Below are 13,973 nucleotides of genomic sequence, written 5' to 3' on the forward strand. Positions count from 1 at the left end.
TTCCGCCACAGTTTTTTCAATGCACTGCTGACAGCTTCTTAGCATATGAAAATATCAGCGAACATTTACAGATAGGGCATTCCTTATTCTTTTTCTTGGCCACCACTTTTTTAGTCAGTCTAAGAAAAGGAAACCTACCCATATCTAAGGAAACAGCCTTAACCCATTAAGGGCCAAACATTAGAACTCACAATACCGGTGGCAGGATCTCAATGTCTGCACCTTCAGACCTCCTTTCCTCTTCCATTATAGTAGGTAACCCTGCATACAACATTGCAAACAGTTACCATGTGCCACCAGAGTGCCCCTCTCACCTGAGAGATCCACTGTATCCTGCAGACCCACCACGCCACAAACACAGCTGAGACAGAACTTCTGCCGTCTATCACCAAACTTCACTCCGACACCCTAAATGCAGCCGCAGAAGACTCACACGTCCGAATCGCTGCCATACCTGCTCGCTTTTAAAAGATGCAGAGAATGACGAACTTCCGGTCATCTGACCGGAAGCGCACGGCCGTGGAACGCATAGAGTCCCTGGATGACGCCATCACTGTGCGCCTGTGTCCAGTGGCGTCCTGGCTGGTCTGCGCTTCTGCTGGGGCCTTCTGGCCACACTCTCCACGGTGGTGCGGTCCTCCTCACCTGAGGGACCGACGCCTGCTGCGGACTCCGACCGTCGCCGCTCGAGCCTATTCTTTCAACCCCACACCTTTGGGAGAGGAATCTTAAGGCAGGTAAAAAAAAGATTGCTGTCACTGACCCTCCAGTAATTACCGGGGCTTCCAGGTCAGGACAAACCAAACTGCAGGCTTCCCACACCAGGACAGGAAACCTCACTGAGGTGGGAGAGTGGATCCACCTTTTTATGCTGCAGGTTTCCTGTCCTGGAGGCGGAGCCATCTCTCTAAGGTGCTGTCGTGGGGGAGGGGAAAATATGCATTAAGGATAAGCGTGTGGTTTAAGAACCAGACCTGCACAAAGTTGGAGATAAGTGTTCAGCGAAGTGAGCTTTGCATGCTTCATCCAAAACTTCGGCTTAATACTGTGCAGAGATCTGTCTCCATACAATATTAGAATGTATGGGCTACAATGAGCCTAAGTTAATTACTCAAAGTTACAAGTGACTTTGTTGAATAACTTCGGTAGTTGATTTTTAAAGTGAAAAACTACTTTAAAACTTGAAACCTAATGCAGCTTCAGTTTCGAGGTACTAGTCTGAACCGAAGCAGAGTTTGGTTTCAAGTTTTAAAGTGACTTGCCACTTAAACTACTGAAGTTCTTCAACCAATTCACACGCAACATCATAAATAACTAGCTTTGGCTCAGAGATATCAGTAGCACCTGGCATCGCTGTGGTGGTGCAGTCGCCACTTCCACACAAACCATTGACTCAATGGGCAGTGAAAGACATGTACACTCCCTGGCAGAATTTGCAGCTCCATGTGTTGATGACATGCACCTTGGTGCATAGCAACTATTCCAGAGTACAAGGTAGGTATGGCTTTTTTTGAAAAATAATAGGGGCTAAACATCTTCCATCAAGTGTGAGCACACACCAGCAGTTACCTAAAGACCGTGAAATCCAGTAAGTGGTACATCAGCGATTGCACAGTCAGCAACTTGGCCCGATGTAAGTTCCTCCATTCTAACAAACTGTACCTGTACTAAACTCCTAAGGCCGCTTTCAGACAAGCGAGTCATGCTCTGGACTCGCAGCGCGGCAGCCGTCAGCACTGCCGGGGTCACATAGCATTATATTGATCTATTTTCAACTTTAAAAGTCAACTACCAAAGTTATTCAACAAAGTCACGTGTGACTTCGTAAATAACTTCGGCTCATTGGAGCCCATACAATCTAATACTGTACGAAGACTGATCAGTACGTACAGTATTGCGAAGTTTAGAACGAAGCGACTTCAGGTGAAGCATCCGAAGCTCGCTTCGCTCAACACAAAAAAAAAAAAAACTGTAAAAATTTTTCGAAAAATTTCACCTCCATTACCCTTAAATTCTCGTGGAACACCTCAAGGGTTAAAGTTTGTAACATCAGTTTTGAATAATTTGAGGGGTGTAGTTTCTAAAATGGGGTCATTTATGGGTGGTTTCCATTAGGTAAGCCCCTCAAAATCACTTCATAACTGAATTGGTGTTTTAAAAAATGGTTTTGAAAATTCTAGAAAATGTGAAAAATTGCTTCTAAAATTCTAAGCCTTCTAACGTCCTAAAAAAATGAAATGACATTTACAAATTGATAGCAAGATAAAAGTAGATATAGGGTTAATGTTGATTGATAACTATTTTATGAGGTATTATCTGTCTTAAAAGTAGAGAAATTCAAATTTGAAAAATAGTGAATTTTTGCTATAATGTGCGTCACAGAAAATAATCTCCAAATAGGTTGAAAAAGTAAAAGCATTCCATAGTTATTACCACATACAGTGACATGTCAGATTTGCAAAAAATGGCCTGGGCAGGAAGGTGAAAACTGGCCTGGGTTAAAGCTGAACTCTCAGACACTATAGAACAGGAAGAAAACATTTTTTATTCCACCAACCATTTCACAAGCCTTGTGTCAAATACAAACATGTTAAGTACAATACAATATGTAGGGAAATTGTCAAAGTGTGTTTTCAATTGAAAAGATAACTTAGATCAGGCATGCTCAACCTGCGGCCCTCCAGCTGTTGTAAAACTACAACTCCCAAAATGCCCTGCTGTAAGCCGATAGCTGTTTGGGCATGCTGGGAGTTGTAGTTTTGCAACAGCTGGAGGGCCGCAGGTTGAGCATGCCTGACTTAGATGAAAAGCAGCCACTTCACACTGTGGAAGTCTGCACTGGTAAAGAAAAAAAAAATAATATATATGACAAAACATCTAAGATCCTTGTGCTTCCAATTCAGAAGGTTGTATGTCTGGCTCCTCATCATTATAAATATTCTCCGCCTGAAAAACAAAGCAAAGGAACTTTTAGGCAAAATTCACACGATAATTATGTCCTAACATATTTCATATTCTGTAACAGATCTTAGAACTTCTACTGCTCTGAAATGTTCTATGTGCACAAATCCATATAAACTTACCATCTGCCAAATCTGCATAATGTTGTCTTCAGACACTGAACAGATAACCCAGGGCTCGTTTGGGTTCCAGCTGAAATCTGATATTTTTGCTGTGTGTCCTCCATGAATGAACTATTAAAAATAACAAAAACATTATAGCACGTTGGTACAATTATACAATCAACCAAAGAATCAAAACTGAAACATACCAGAAGTTCTGGGGGTCCATCCTCCGCATCTTCTGCGGATTGTTCCTCACCGATTTTACTAAAAATGAAAATCAAACGCACATACGAAAGATCACAGTTGTGTTAAGTATGATAAAAAAAAAAAATCAATAAAAAAAAATAAAATCTGTATTGTCAATCTGTTGCGCTGGAAGGTGGAGCGCAGACTCAAATTTATACCCATTTAGGGAAATGTATATCTTAAAAGATGTTGTCCCGTGATATTAACTTCTACTCTTTAATAATAAAAGAAAACTTTGGACTCAAACAGAAAATTTAGCTGCAATCCACATAAATGAATGTATGTAACATTTCGAGACTGAAAGATGGACTTGCAACAGTCGTGTGCATATAGCCCAAGTCTGAGGAGTGTTTTGCGGTCTGCAAATTGTGGATCCACAAAATACAGAAGGCATCCGTGTGCATTCCGCCATTTGCGGAACGGTGCGGACAGCCATTGATATAACTGCCTATTCTTGTCCGCAAAACGGACAAGAACAGGACAGGTTATATTTTTTTTGCGGACCACGGGAACGGAGCAACGGATGCGGACAGCACACTGAGTGCTGTCCGATTTTTTTTTGTGGCCCCATTGAAGTGAATGGGTCCGCACCCGAGCCGCAAAAACTGCTGCTCGGATGCGGACCAAAACAGTCGTGTGCATGTAGCCTTAAAATTGTGTACAGCAGACCAAAAACAGTTTGTATAAAAGCTGTAATCGCTTATATGGAGAAGTAGCCAATACCCAACCGTGCATCCTTAGCAGTACCAGCAGGGAGGGGCCTTTGTCCCATATTCTGTCACAGTTGAGTTAAGAAACATTTCTGCATGCAGTGCTATTTTTTAACCCAGCAAAACAGTGGACAACTTAAGACCTGACGGACTACAGTTCGTGAAAAGTGTGGTGGACCCTTTTCTTAAATTTTGGAGTGCACAAAACACACACATGGCCATTTAAATTCAACCCCCCCTCCCATCAGTACCTCAAATCCCAGACATTTAGTCTGCGATCAGTTCCACTTGAAGCTAGGATAGTTTCATTATGAGGTGACCAGTGAACCTAGTAAGGAGACCATATAAAATTATTATAAGCCATACACACAACTAACAAGTAGTCTGAGACCGTGTACCAACATGAACTTAAAAGTGATGGTGCTCTCACCTGAAATATCTCGTCTTTATGGGATTCAAACGAATGAAGTTTGAGTTTTAGGTTCCGGAGATCCCACAGGGCAACAGTCTAGAAAATAAAACACATGAGCATAATGCCCTAAAACACATTTGCAAATATTGGGGCAGATTTATGATTACACATTTGCCAGAATTCTGAAGTTACATGCCTTGCAACACATTAAATTGGGTTTTTTGTTATGTCCAACAATTTGCCAGTAGCAGGCTGCAACGGGAAAGAGCCTCCCTAGCATTTCAGCAGACTGCAATGATTGAAATTCACTGCACGTTCACAATAGATAGTGCATGTTGCAGATTTAAAAATCTGCGGCTCCGAGTAAATTGGATTTTTTGTACTCACCGTAAAATCCTTTTCTCGTAGTAGGCATTGGGGGACACAGCACCATGGGTATATGTCCAACTACCACTAGGAGGCACTAGACACAAAAAGTGTTGGCTCCTCCCCATTGGGCTATACCCTTTTCACAGGCACAAGGCTATTCAGTTTGTACCAAAAGCAGTAGGAGAGAGAAAAAAAAGCAAGGAACCAACAACTCCCATACCGGGAAAGATCAAGAGACCAGCCCGGAAAATCGGAAGTAAAAACATAGGGTGGGATCTGTGTCCCCCAATGCCTACTATGAGAAAAGGATTTTACGGTGAGTACAAAAAATCCAATTTTCTCGTGCATGGCATTGGGGGACACAGCACCATGGGACGTCCAAAAGCAGTCCCCGAGGGTGGGAAAAGAACAGCCATGCCACCGGTTGGGTATACAGGTGCAGGAGAACCATGTGACCCAACAGGAGAAAACACAGAATGGGCAAGAGGTTCCATAACAAGGAAGAAACCTCAAGGAAGAATCAGTGAAGACTGTCAGCACCCCAGGAAAAATGCCTGGAAGAAAATCCCAAATGCAAGAAGTCGGCAAAAGGGAACACCGAGCTCAGCCAAGGGCTGGAGAAAAAATTAGGACAGCACCGCGTGTTGGGACTACCTAACGCTCTAAAGTGTCTCAGACCCAAAGAGCGAAAAAACCTGTGGCCAACCCCTGACAGGCCAGGGGAGAAAGGAAACAAGGAAGTACTGGAAGCCAAACGAGTGAGTGAAGCCATAGCAAGGCTCACATGTGAAGGGAGCAGGTCTCCCCTCACCGCAAGGCAGGTGATGAAGTTAAGCACCCTATTTAAAAGGCGAAAACCCAAGGCTGCTAGAGGAAACCGCCAACCCTTGGAGAAGGAGGGGGTTGTAGGTAAAAGCCAGGAAAAAAAAAAAAGTAAGACCTGCGTCCCAAAAACAGGAGACGAGGCACGGGCCTCTGAAAACAAGATATCACTGTGAAGCGTAAGACCAGAGGAAACTCTGGGCATGTGAAGCATCAGGGAAAAAAGGAACCCGATACAGGCCCAGAAAATCTCAGCAGGACACACTGGACTGAAAGACATGGAAGTAGAAGGAGAGTACTCCAACAGCCTAAGGAGGAAAGGTTCTACAACAGGAGGAGGTCCCTCCCGAAGGAGACCATACGGCGGAATTGCAAACCGTAGCGCTAAACCACTCAATACCAGGTACTTGACGTGGGAGGATGGGAAAAGAGACACGAATCCCAAGAAGACCACAAGGCTATTGGAACCCATAAAGGGAACAATCAACCCAGGCCCCGACCCCCCCAAAAAAACGATTGTCATGCAGAACCTGAGTGGTCAAATGAACGGGGACAGGGACTCCAGAAAGGAGTACCCGGAATGGGCTCACAAGGAACCAGGAGCTGAACCACCAGAAGACAACGCAAGCCAGAATATCCAGGAAAGGAGAAATGAAACTACCATAGGGGAAGGGACATTGGCCATGGACAACGAGCCATTCCAAGAACAGTGACTAGCAAACTGTATACATTGTCCCAGAGAGGGCAAGTACAGCAGCTCGGGATGTACCACTAAAATTGACAGACATCCATATGCATAAGGAATGCAGAAGGCGCCATGAAAAGCCGTGTGAGACTACACAGAAATGTAGAAACCAGCTGCGACCGGCGTACTGAAAACTCCCAGGGAAGAGAAAGTACCTGACAGGTGCAAACGATGGCAAGGTCCAAGGGGACTGCCCCTCTGACATGTAGTACAACTAAGCAGAGAATATAAGGGAATACCGAGAACACCTGGACCCAGAAGGAACTACGGGACCCTGTCCGATGCCAGAGCAATCAGCTGAAAAATTACCTGCCAGGCAGGTGTGTGGCGCTCAGTGGTCCTGTCCCTGACCCGTCAGGGAGGACGTCCAGCGACGAAAAATGCTGATGACCCCAGAAGGATTCCATGTGGCGGAGGACATCCAGCGATGACCGAAAACTGCTGCAGCGGCCGATGCTCACCAGCTACGTGCCCCAACAAGGTAGAAGATCCAGTGGAGATCCCTGTACTCCACAGGAATGGGCCACTCTGTAATAGGAAACAACGCGAGTACTCCTCTATAACATGGGGTAACGCGAAGCGCAGCATACCGTAGTACCTTATAGAGATGGCAAGAGCAACCCCAGCACAAAGGCCAACAACCACCTGGCCATGGTGTAGGGAGCGTGGTTGTATGTGGACCACCCGCCAGATCAGAACAGATCAGCCATATACTGGAGCTACAAGAAGTAGCACTAGACCGACAAGGTGAGGGTTGGGCTCGCCCACCCCTGCCAGATATGGTAACCATGCACAACCAGGATGGCCTGTTGTAGACAGTGCCCTGAGAAGTACAAGGAGACCATTGAGCACGACAGTAACGGAGTGGAGATGTATGGAAGAACCAAAAGGGTGAAACCAACATCCGCAGCACAGATTAGAACCTGGGGGCAGAAAACACCCAGTAATACAGAAACTGTATGGGCCACAGATGGCACCATAGGGCCCAGCACTTTGAGTAATACAACCACACGCCTAAAATATAGGAAAAGTGGCTGCATGTCTAAGGAGAGTGGAAACATAGCCACAGAATCTGGGAATGCTACAGCATTTGGAGGGTACAGGTACTCAACCTGTAAAGTAGAAATATGGCTGCGTAGTGCAGAGATACGACCAGAAAGGTGTAATGGGTACAGCATCTGGAGATGGTAGAGGTACTACCTTTAAGATCGGAGCAATGTGGCCATATGGTGCACCCTAGAACCAGAGAGGTGCAACAGCTACCGCGTTAGCAATGGTACCTATATTCCGCCCGGGAAGGGGAAAATAGGGCGGCACGGTACCACAAAGAACAAGACAGGTGCACACTACAATCAGGTAGGTGAAATGGCAACTGAAGGAGGCCCTCTATTTCGCCTGAAAAAAAGGGAAACAGGGCCGCATAGTACACCATAGAGCCAGACAGGTGTAACGGCTGCAGCATCAGAGACAGTGCAGGAACTCTACCTATGAAGGGAGTAAGATGGCTGTTTGGTGCACACTATGATGAGGTAGGTGCAATGACCACGGCAATTGGAGGAGGCCTCAATATCTCGTCCGGGAAGGGAGAGAAAATGCCACATGGTACACCATAAAGCCAGACAGGAACAACAGCTACAGCATCTGGAGATGGTGCAGGTACTCTACCTATGAAGGGACCAAGGTGGCAGCTTGGTGCCGACTAGAACCAGACAGAGGCAATTCTACGGCAATTGAAAGTGGCCTCTATATCTCGCCCGTAGGGAGAAATGTTGCCGCATGGAACACAATAGAGCCCGCCAGGGGTATTGGCTACAGCATCGGAGATGGTGTAGGTACTCTACCTGTGAAAGGGAGCAAAAAAGTCTGGGAACAGACAGGAGCAATTGCTACGGCAATTGAAGGCGGCCTGTATATCCCGCCCAAAAGGGAGAAATAGTGCCGCATGGAACACCATAGCGCCAGCCAGAGGTATCGGCTACAGCATCAGGAGATGGTGTAGGTACTCTACCTATGAAAGGAGCAAAGTGGCTGGGAACAGACAGGTGCAATTGCCACGGCAATTGAAGGCGGCCTGTGTATCTCGCCCGGAAGGGAGAAATAGTGCCGCATGGAACACCATAGAGCCAGCCAGGAGTAATGGCTTCAGCATCTGGAGTAGGTGTAGGTACTCTACCTATGAAAAGGAGCAAGGCGGATGGAAACAGCCAGATATAACTGCTTTTCCTTACCAACCTACAGGAGGCGCTTGCCAGAACAGGGACCCCCTGTTATGAGGTAGAGTGGCGAACACCAGCACCAGGATGGGGACCCGGTGTAAACACTCTCAAATGTGTAGAGCATAGCCCCTGGTATAGGGGAACCAGGAAGGCTTGTCAGGTACAGCCTGTGGCAGTGGTGCAGGTACCCCCCTGTTAAGGAGAAGTCGTACGTACCTGAGACACCAAGTAGGTGACTCATTATGCTAAACACGGGGACGGCTGCCTTACCTGTGCAGTTGAATACCTGTGCAGTCAGGGGAGCGCCATCCGAAAATCCACTAGAGGGGATACCAACCCTGGGTAGGAGAGGTTCCTCCGTGCACGTTAGTCTTGACCTCCCAGAGGGCTTCTGTATGGAGGAAGACCGCCTGATGCTCTGTTCCGAGGGAATCGGTGCAGAGGTGTCCCCAGAGGCAACGGATGGGGTGACAGGAAAGGATTCGTCACCAGCCTCAGGCCTGTCCTGGGGGGGACCAGAGGATGCCGAGGAAGGGTGGAATCCTGTTGAGACCACCCGAGGTTGTACTGTGAGCTACCCCTTGCCGGACCCGGTATCTGAGCATGCCTCATCTGCAGGGAGGACCCTGGGAGGGCATAGGTGGCCGCAATTGGATATGTAGCGGTCCAGCGACTCCGCCAGAGATTGGGAGAGTCGGACAAGGTTCCCATGGCTTTGACAAAGAGGGAGACCATTCAGAAGGGACCTACACAAAAGGATTTGGTCAGGGGACACAATGGGGTCTGGGAAGAGGTACTGCACACAAGCAGGGACAAGCCGACTGCATGGCAGCCTTCGTAGACAGCGGACGCACGTGAAAACACGTGGCGATCCGAGGAGAGGCTGGGAGAGGAGACCCTCATAGAGCAGCCAGCAGAGGCTGTCATATCTGGATGCCATGTTCCCCAAAGAGGTGCTGCAGCAGCTAAAGAGGCTGCAGGAGAAATGAAGCAATTGAGGAGGGGTGGGGGGGGGGGGGGGGGGGGAACGACTTTAGTGATCCCTATGTACAGCTTTAGCTGCCTTCACACAGTACATAGGACAATGACTTAAAGGGGGTCTGCAGTTCTTTTAAACTGAGGATCTATCCACTGGATAGATAACCCACGTTAGACCAGTAAAGGGTGGAGGAGATAGCCCCTCCCGAGGGCCGTGAGGGGTCAGAAAAGCCCGGGAAGCAAGGAGGAGGGGCTGGGAAGATCGCGGCCTAGCAGGCCCAAAAGCCGGGGCCTCGATTTATGAGGCGGCCGGGAATGGAGCGAGGGGGGCGGGGCGAATCGCGGCCGACCGAGGGGCCTCCGGACCCACAAAAACTAGGTGAGGAGGGTAGGGGGGGAGCGACGCCTGGGGGTGGGCGGAACAGGGCAAACAGAGCACCTGGGAGCCGGGGACGGGCCATGGAAGATGAGGCCTAGTCCCTGCAAAAGCCGGGGACTAAAGTAGCAGGGAAGGCCCAGGAGAAGACTGTGGCGAGGGAGGAGAGAAAAAACCAACCAAGGGGGAAGAGAAAGGTGGAGGAAGATGGAAGCTTCCCAGGACCCCCAGCTAAGGTGGATCCCACCCCCCTGGCCACAGGAGGGAACCTAACCCTGGGGCAGGGACACAGGGACAGGGGAATATACTCACCATCTGATGTCTTCGGGCGCCGCAGGGTCACCCCTTCGGCAGACTCAACACGGGAACCGTGGGAATGCCGGCAAGCCACTGCGGATGCAGTCTGTGGGGACTGGGTGATCGGCGATGGTACAGAAGTACGCGCCCGGGGGGGGGGGGGGGGGCAACTAAAGTGGAACACGATGGAGCCCCAGCCTGCAGCAGGTATAACGGTGGAGATCACCGAGACCTGCAGAAGAGAGAAAAAAAAGAATAAAAAATAAACAGCAGGACCTGCAAAAAAAGCAGGACAGGTCTGCCTCCTACGGACACTAGACAAAAACTGAATAGCCTTGTGCCTGTGGAAAGGGTATAGCCCAATGGGGAGGAGCCAACACTGTGTCTAGTGCCTCCTAGTGGTAGTTGGACATATACCCATGGTGCTGTGTCCCCCAATGCCATGCACGAGAAAATGGAGTTTCTTAACCCTTTCACGACTGCAATCTGTATATATACACGTGATAGCTGCACATACCCCGTGCAGCTATCACGTGTATAGACGTCAAGCCAGCTCTTTAATCCAAGCGCTGCAAAACGCTTGGATTAAAGCTTCTGCCCCTGTCCTGCTGCTGTCACGGACAGCATACAGTCTAGTAATGCCAGCAAGGGGCCAATCAGAGTGGCCCCTTGCCGGCAATCGATCCGATTAGTTAGTCTGTGCAGACTAACCAATCGGATCGCGGCAGTGTTAAAATGCCGGTTTCAGGCTCTGATCTGCGCTCTGCAGATCAGAGCCTGAAAGTCGATAGTGTTCCTCATGGGCCCCCCCCCCCTCCCCCGCCTGGAATTGTGAATTTTTCAAAATTTTGGGTAAATTTGGGATTTTTTCATAAATAAAGGTGAAATATATTGACTCAAATATATGACTATCATGAAGTACAATGTGTCACGAGAAAACAATCTCAGAATGGCGTGGATAAGTAAGTGTTCCAAAGCTATTACCACATAAAGTGACACATGTCAGATTTGTTAATTTTGACCTGGACACTGGGGCATCAATGACCCTTGGTCATGAAAGGGTTAAAACCCAATGAACACTGCACTTTGTACAACTTCAGTGTGTACTCCCCAACTGAAATTCCATAACAAGTACTTGGAGTTAAGTCACCCTTACAGCCTATACACACTATTTTACGTCTGTGTGTGCTATGGACCCCTCAAGGACCCACAGAACTAAGTAGCATGAAGTGCGTTCGCGCAGAAAAATAGACATGTCTCAGAACACTGACTAGGAGACCACTGGTTGCCAGGTCAGTGTACCACACAAATGTCACTCAGTGTTAAAAACAGTCCATTTAACGCAGCCTAACAGGTCTCCTACAGCCAAGCAGGAAGGTGCATCTTCTAAACAGAATGATTTTAATTCTTAGACAACCGTAATGCAAACCTTATCAGCAGATCCAGTAGCTAGGATAAATTCGCTATATGGATTGAAGGACAAGCAGTTGACTTCAGCAGTGTGCGCGTCCACTGAATGACTTGGTTTAGATGTTGTATTTGATCGTGTGTCCCATCTGGCAGAGAAAGCATCATATTAATAAGTATTTTGGGCAATAAACATCCAATGGTTGAATTATTCCAGAAACTTGCAGTATAATATTGATTGCCTGGAGCTCAATCAGAACAAAAAAAAAAAACATCAGTGCAGACCCAACAATTTCACCAGTTTCCACAGATTTGGGTAATGTAATTCCGTGAGTATAGTATAAAAATAAACCACGAAGAAAAAAAAAAAAGCCACTTACATCATAAGCTTTTGATCATCAGCAACTGAGCCAAACAAAGACTCATGCAATAGATGCCATGCTACATCCTCCACCACTGCTGAGTGGCCTGTAAAGATTGCTTTAGCATCAATTACTTTCCCTTCTTTGGGTCCAGCACTTATGTCCCACAAGCAAACAGTCTAAATGGAAAAAAATAGTTTTATATTTTAAAACAAGTCACATCTTACAAAGTTATTGGAAATGTACATTAAGGCTACTTTCACACTTGCGGCAGAGTGATCCGGCAAGCAGTTCTGTCGCCGGAACTGCCTGCCGGATCCGGCAAAACGTATGCCAACTGATGGCATTTGTAAGACTGATCAGGATCCTGATCAGTCAGAAAAATGCATTGAAATGCCGGATCCGTCTTTCTGGTGTCATCCGGAAAAAACGGATCCAGCATTTATTTTTTCTCACTTTTTTCCCGGTCTGCGCATATCCGGCATTTTGAATGCCGAATCCGGCACTAATACATTCCTATGGAAACAAATGCCGGCATTCAGGCAAGTCTTCAGGTTTTTTTTTGCCACAGATAAAACCGTAGCATGCTGCGGTTTTATCTTTTGCCTGGTCAAAATGACTGAACTGAAGACATCCTTATGCATCCTGAACGGATTGCTCTCCATTCAGAATGCATGGGGATAAAACGGATCAGTTCTTTTCTAGCATTGAGCCCTTTTGATGGAACTCCGTGCCAGAAAAGAAAAACGCTAGTGTGAACGTACCCTAAATCGAGTCTTTAAGACTACACATGAATTCTGCCTTACTCACATGATCATCAGACGCACTTAGCAAGTGTCCGCTCAAATTAGAATTCCAGGACAGGCCATAGCCCTCTTTCTGATGACCTCTCAATCTAAGATCCGGATTACACTCTCCACTGGGGTCTAACAGACAAGACAATCATTTAGTCATTTTGTATACAAAGCAACTTCACAAGGTCTCAATCTGAAGCGGCTTTGTATTCTATGAAAGAAATGCTTACAAATCAATTTCCTAAGACAGATACAGGATGGGTGCCCACATCAGTGCCATAGGTTGGCCACCACTGTCCTATGGTCATCTGCAAAATGCAGACCATGAACCCATGGAAGTCAATGGGACTGCAAAAAAATGCAGACGCAACAAACTGCATCCATATTGAGGATCCGCTATTTGTGCACTGCAAAACGAATACGGTTGTCTGCATGAGATCTAAAGTGAACCATCCCATTTACTGCCACGCCGTCTCCTGTTTTACTGACAAAGCCTGGCACTGACTATTCAGATTCCATAAAGCATGTAGCTGCTCAGCTCCTCCTGCTCTAATATACTGCCTGCAGACTGCATCTTCACCATGTTAATTATGCTGAGAAGTAGTTATTAGATCAAAGCATAGCATGAGGAAGTGTGATCCAGGTTCATTCTTGTTTTTGGCTATTTCATAGCTCCTTTCCTTTTTTTGTACTCTGGTATTAGTACTCCTCCCATTCGACCAAGTTGATTTTAATTAGCACGAGACTACATAAGAGTTCACAAATTCCTACCAGCTCTCAGTAGGAGTTCCTGAGCGCATATGATAAGGTGAGCTTTGACAACTATTCACATGGTGCGGTGCTGGGTTGGTGGGGGCCAGTGCCAGGGTGGCATGGCCAAACACAGGGGTGCTATTTGGCTGCTGGTGCAGTGCTATGGCATGGTTGGTCGCCACGCAGTGCTGCGCCAAATTTAGAGTAGGTTCCCACTCGAGGAGGCAACCTGGTCGTGGTGAGTGGGCTTATGCTTTTTGATTAAAATGTGTACTAATGACTCATGTAAGCATGCAACATAGGGGCCTGTATACTAATTATGGCACTGAGAAGCAGTTATTAGATCAAAGCATAGCATGTGGAGTTGTGGTCTAGGTTCATTCTTGTTTTTGGAGACTGCACCTTCATGGTAACAGGTTTC

The 13,973-nt window shown here is 47.0% G+C and overlaps 1 protein-coding gene across 1 annotated transcript in view; it reads right to left on the minus strand.

The window, feature by feature from the left end:
- Nucleotides 1-2,518: 2,518 nt before the first annotated feature.
- Nucleotides 2,519-13,973, minus strand: part of RBBP7 (RB binding protein 7, chromatin remodeling factor) — a 45,955-nt gene continuing 34,500 nt past the window's right edge. Inside the window, exons 5-12 of the mRNA XM_040424741.1 lie at nt 12,816-12,931; nt 12,024-12,184; nt 11,666-11,792; nt 4,452-4,529; nt 4,273-4,349; nt 3,272-3,329; nt 3,084-3,194; nt 2,519-2,946 (exon numbers count right to left, since the gene is read on the minus strand). Coding sequence (XP_040280675.1) covers nt 2,878-2,946; nt 3,084-3,194; nt 3,272-3,329; nt 4,273-4,349; nt 4,452-4,529; nt 11,666-11,792; nt 12,024-12,184; nt 12,816-12,931 — 797 coding nt within the window. The 3' untranslated portion in view covers nt 2,519-2,877. The remainder of the gene's footprint in view (nt 2,947-3,083; nt 3,195-3,271; nt 3,330-4,272; nt 4,350-4,451; nt 4,530-11,665; nt 11,793-12,023; nt 12,185-12,815; nt 12,932-13,973) is intronic.

The sequence above is a fragment of the Bufo bufo genome, chromosome 3 (genome assembly GCF_905171765.1).
Source record: "Bufo bufo chromosome 3, aBufBuf1.1, whole genome shotgun sequence".
Classification (NCBI taxonomy): Eukaryota; Metazoa; Chordata; class Amphibia; order Anura; family Bufonidae; genus Bufo; species Bufo bufo.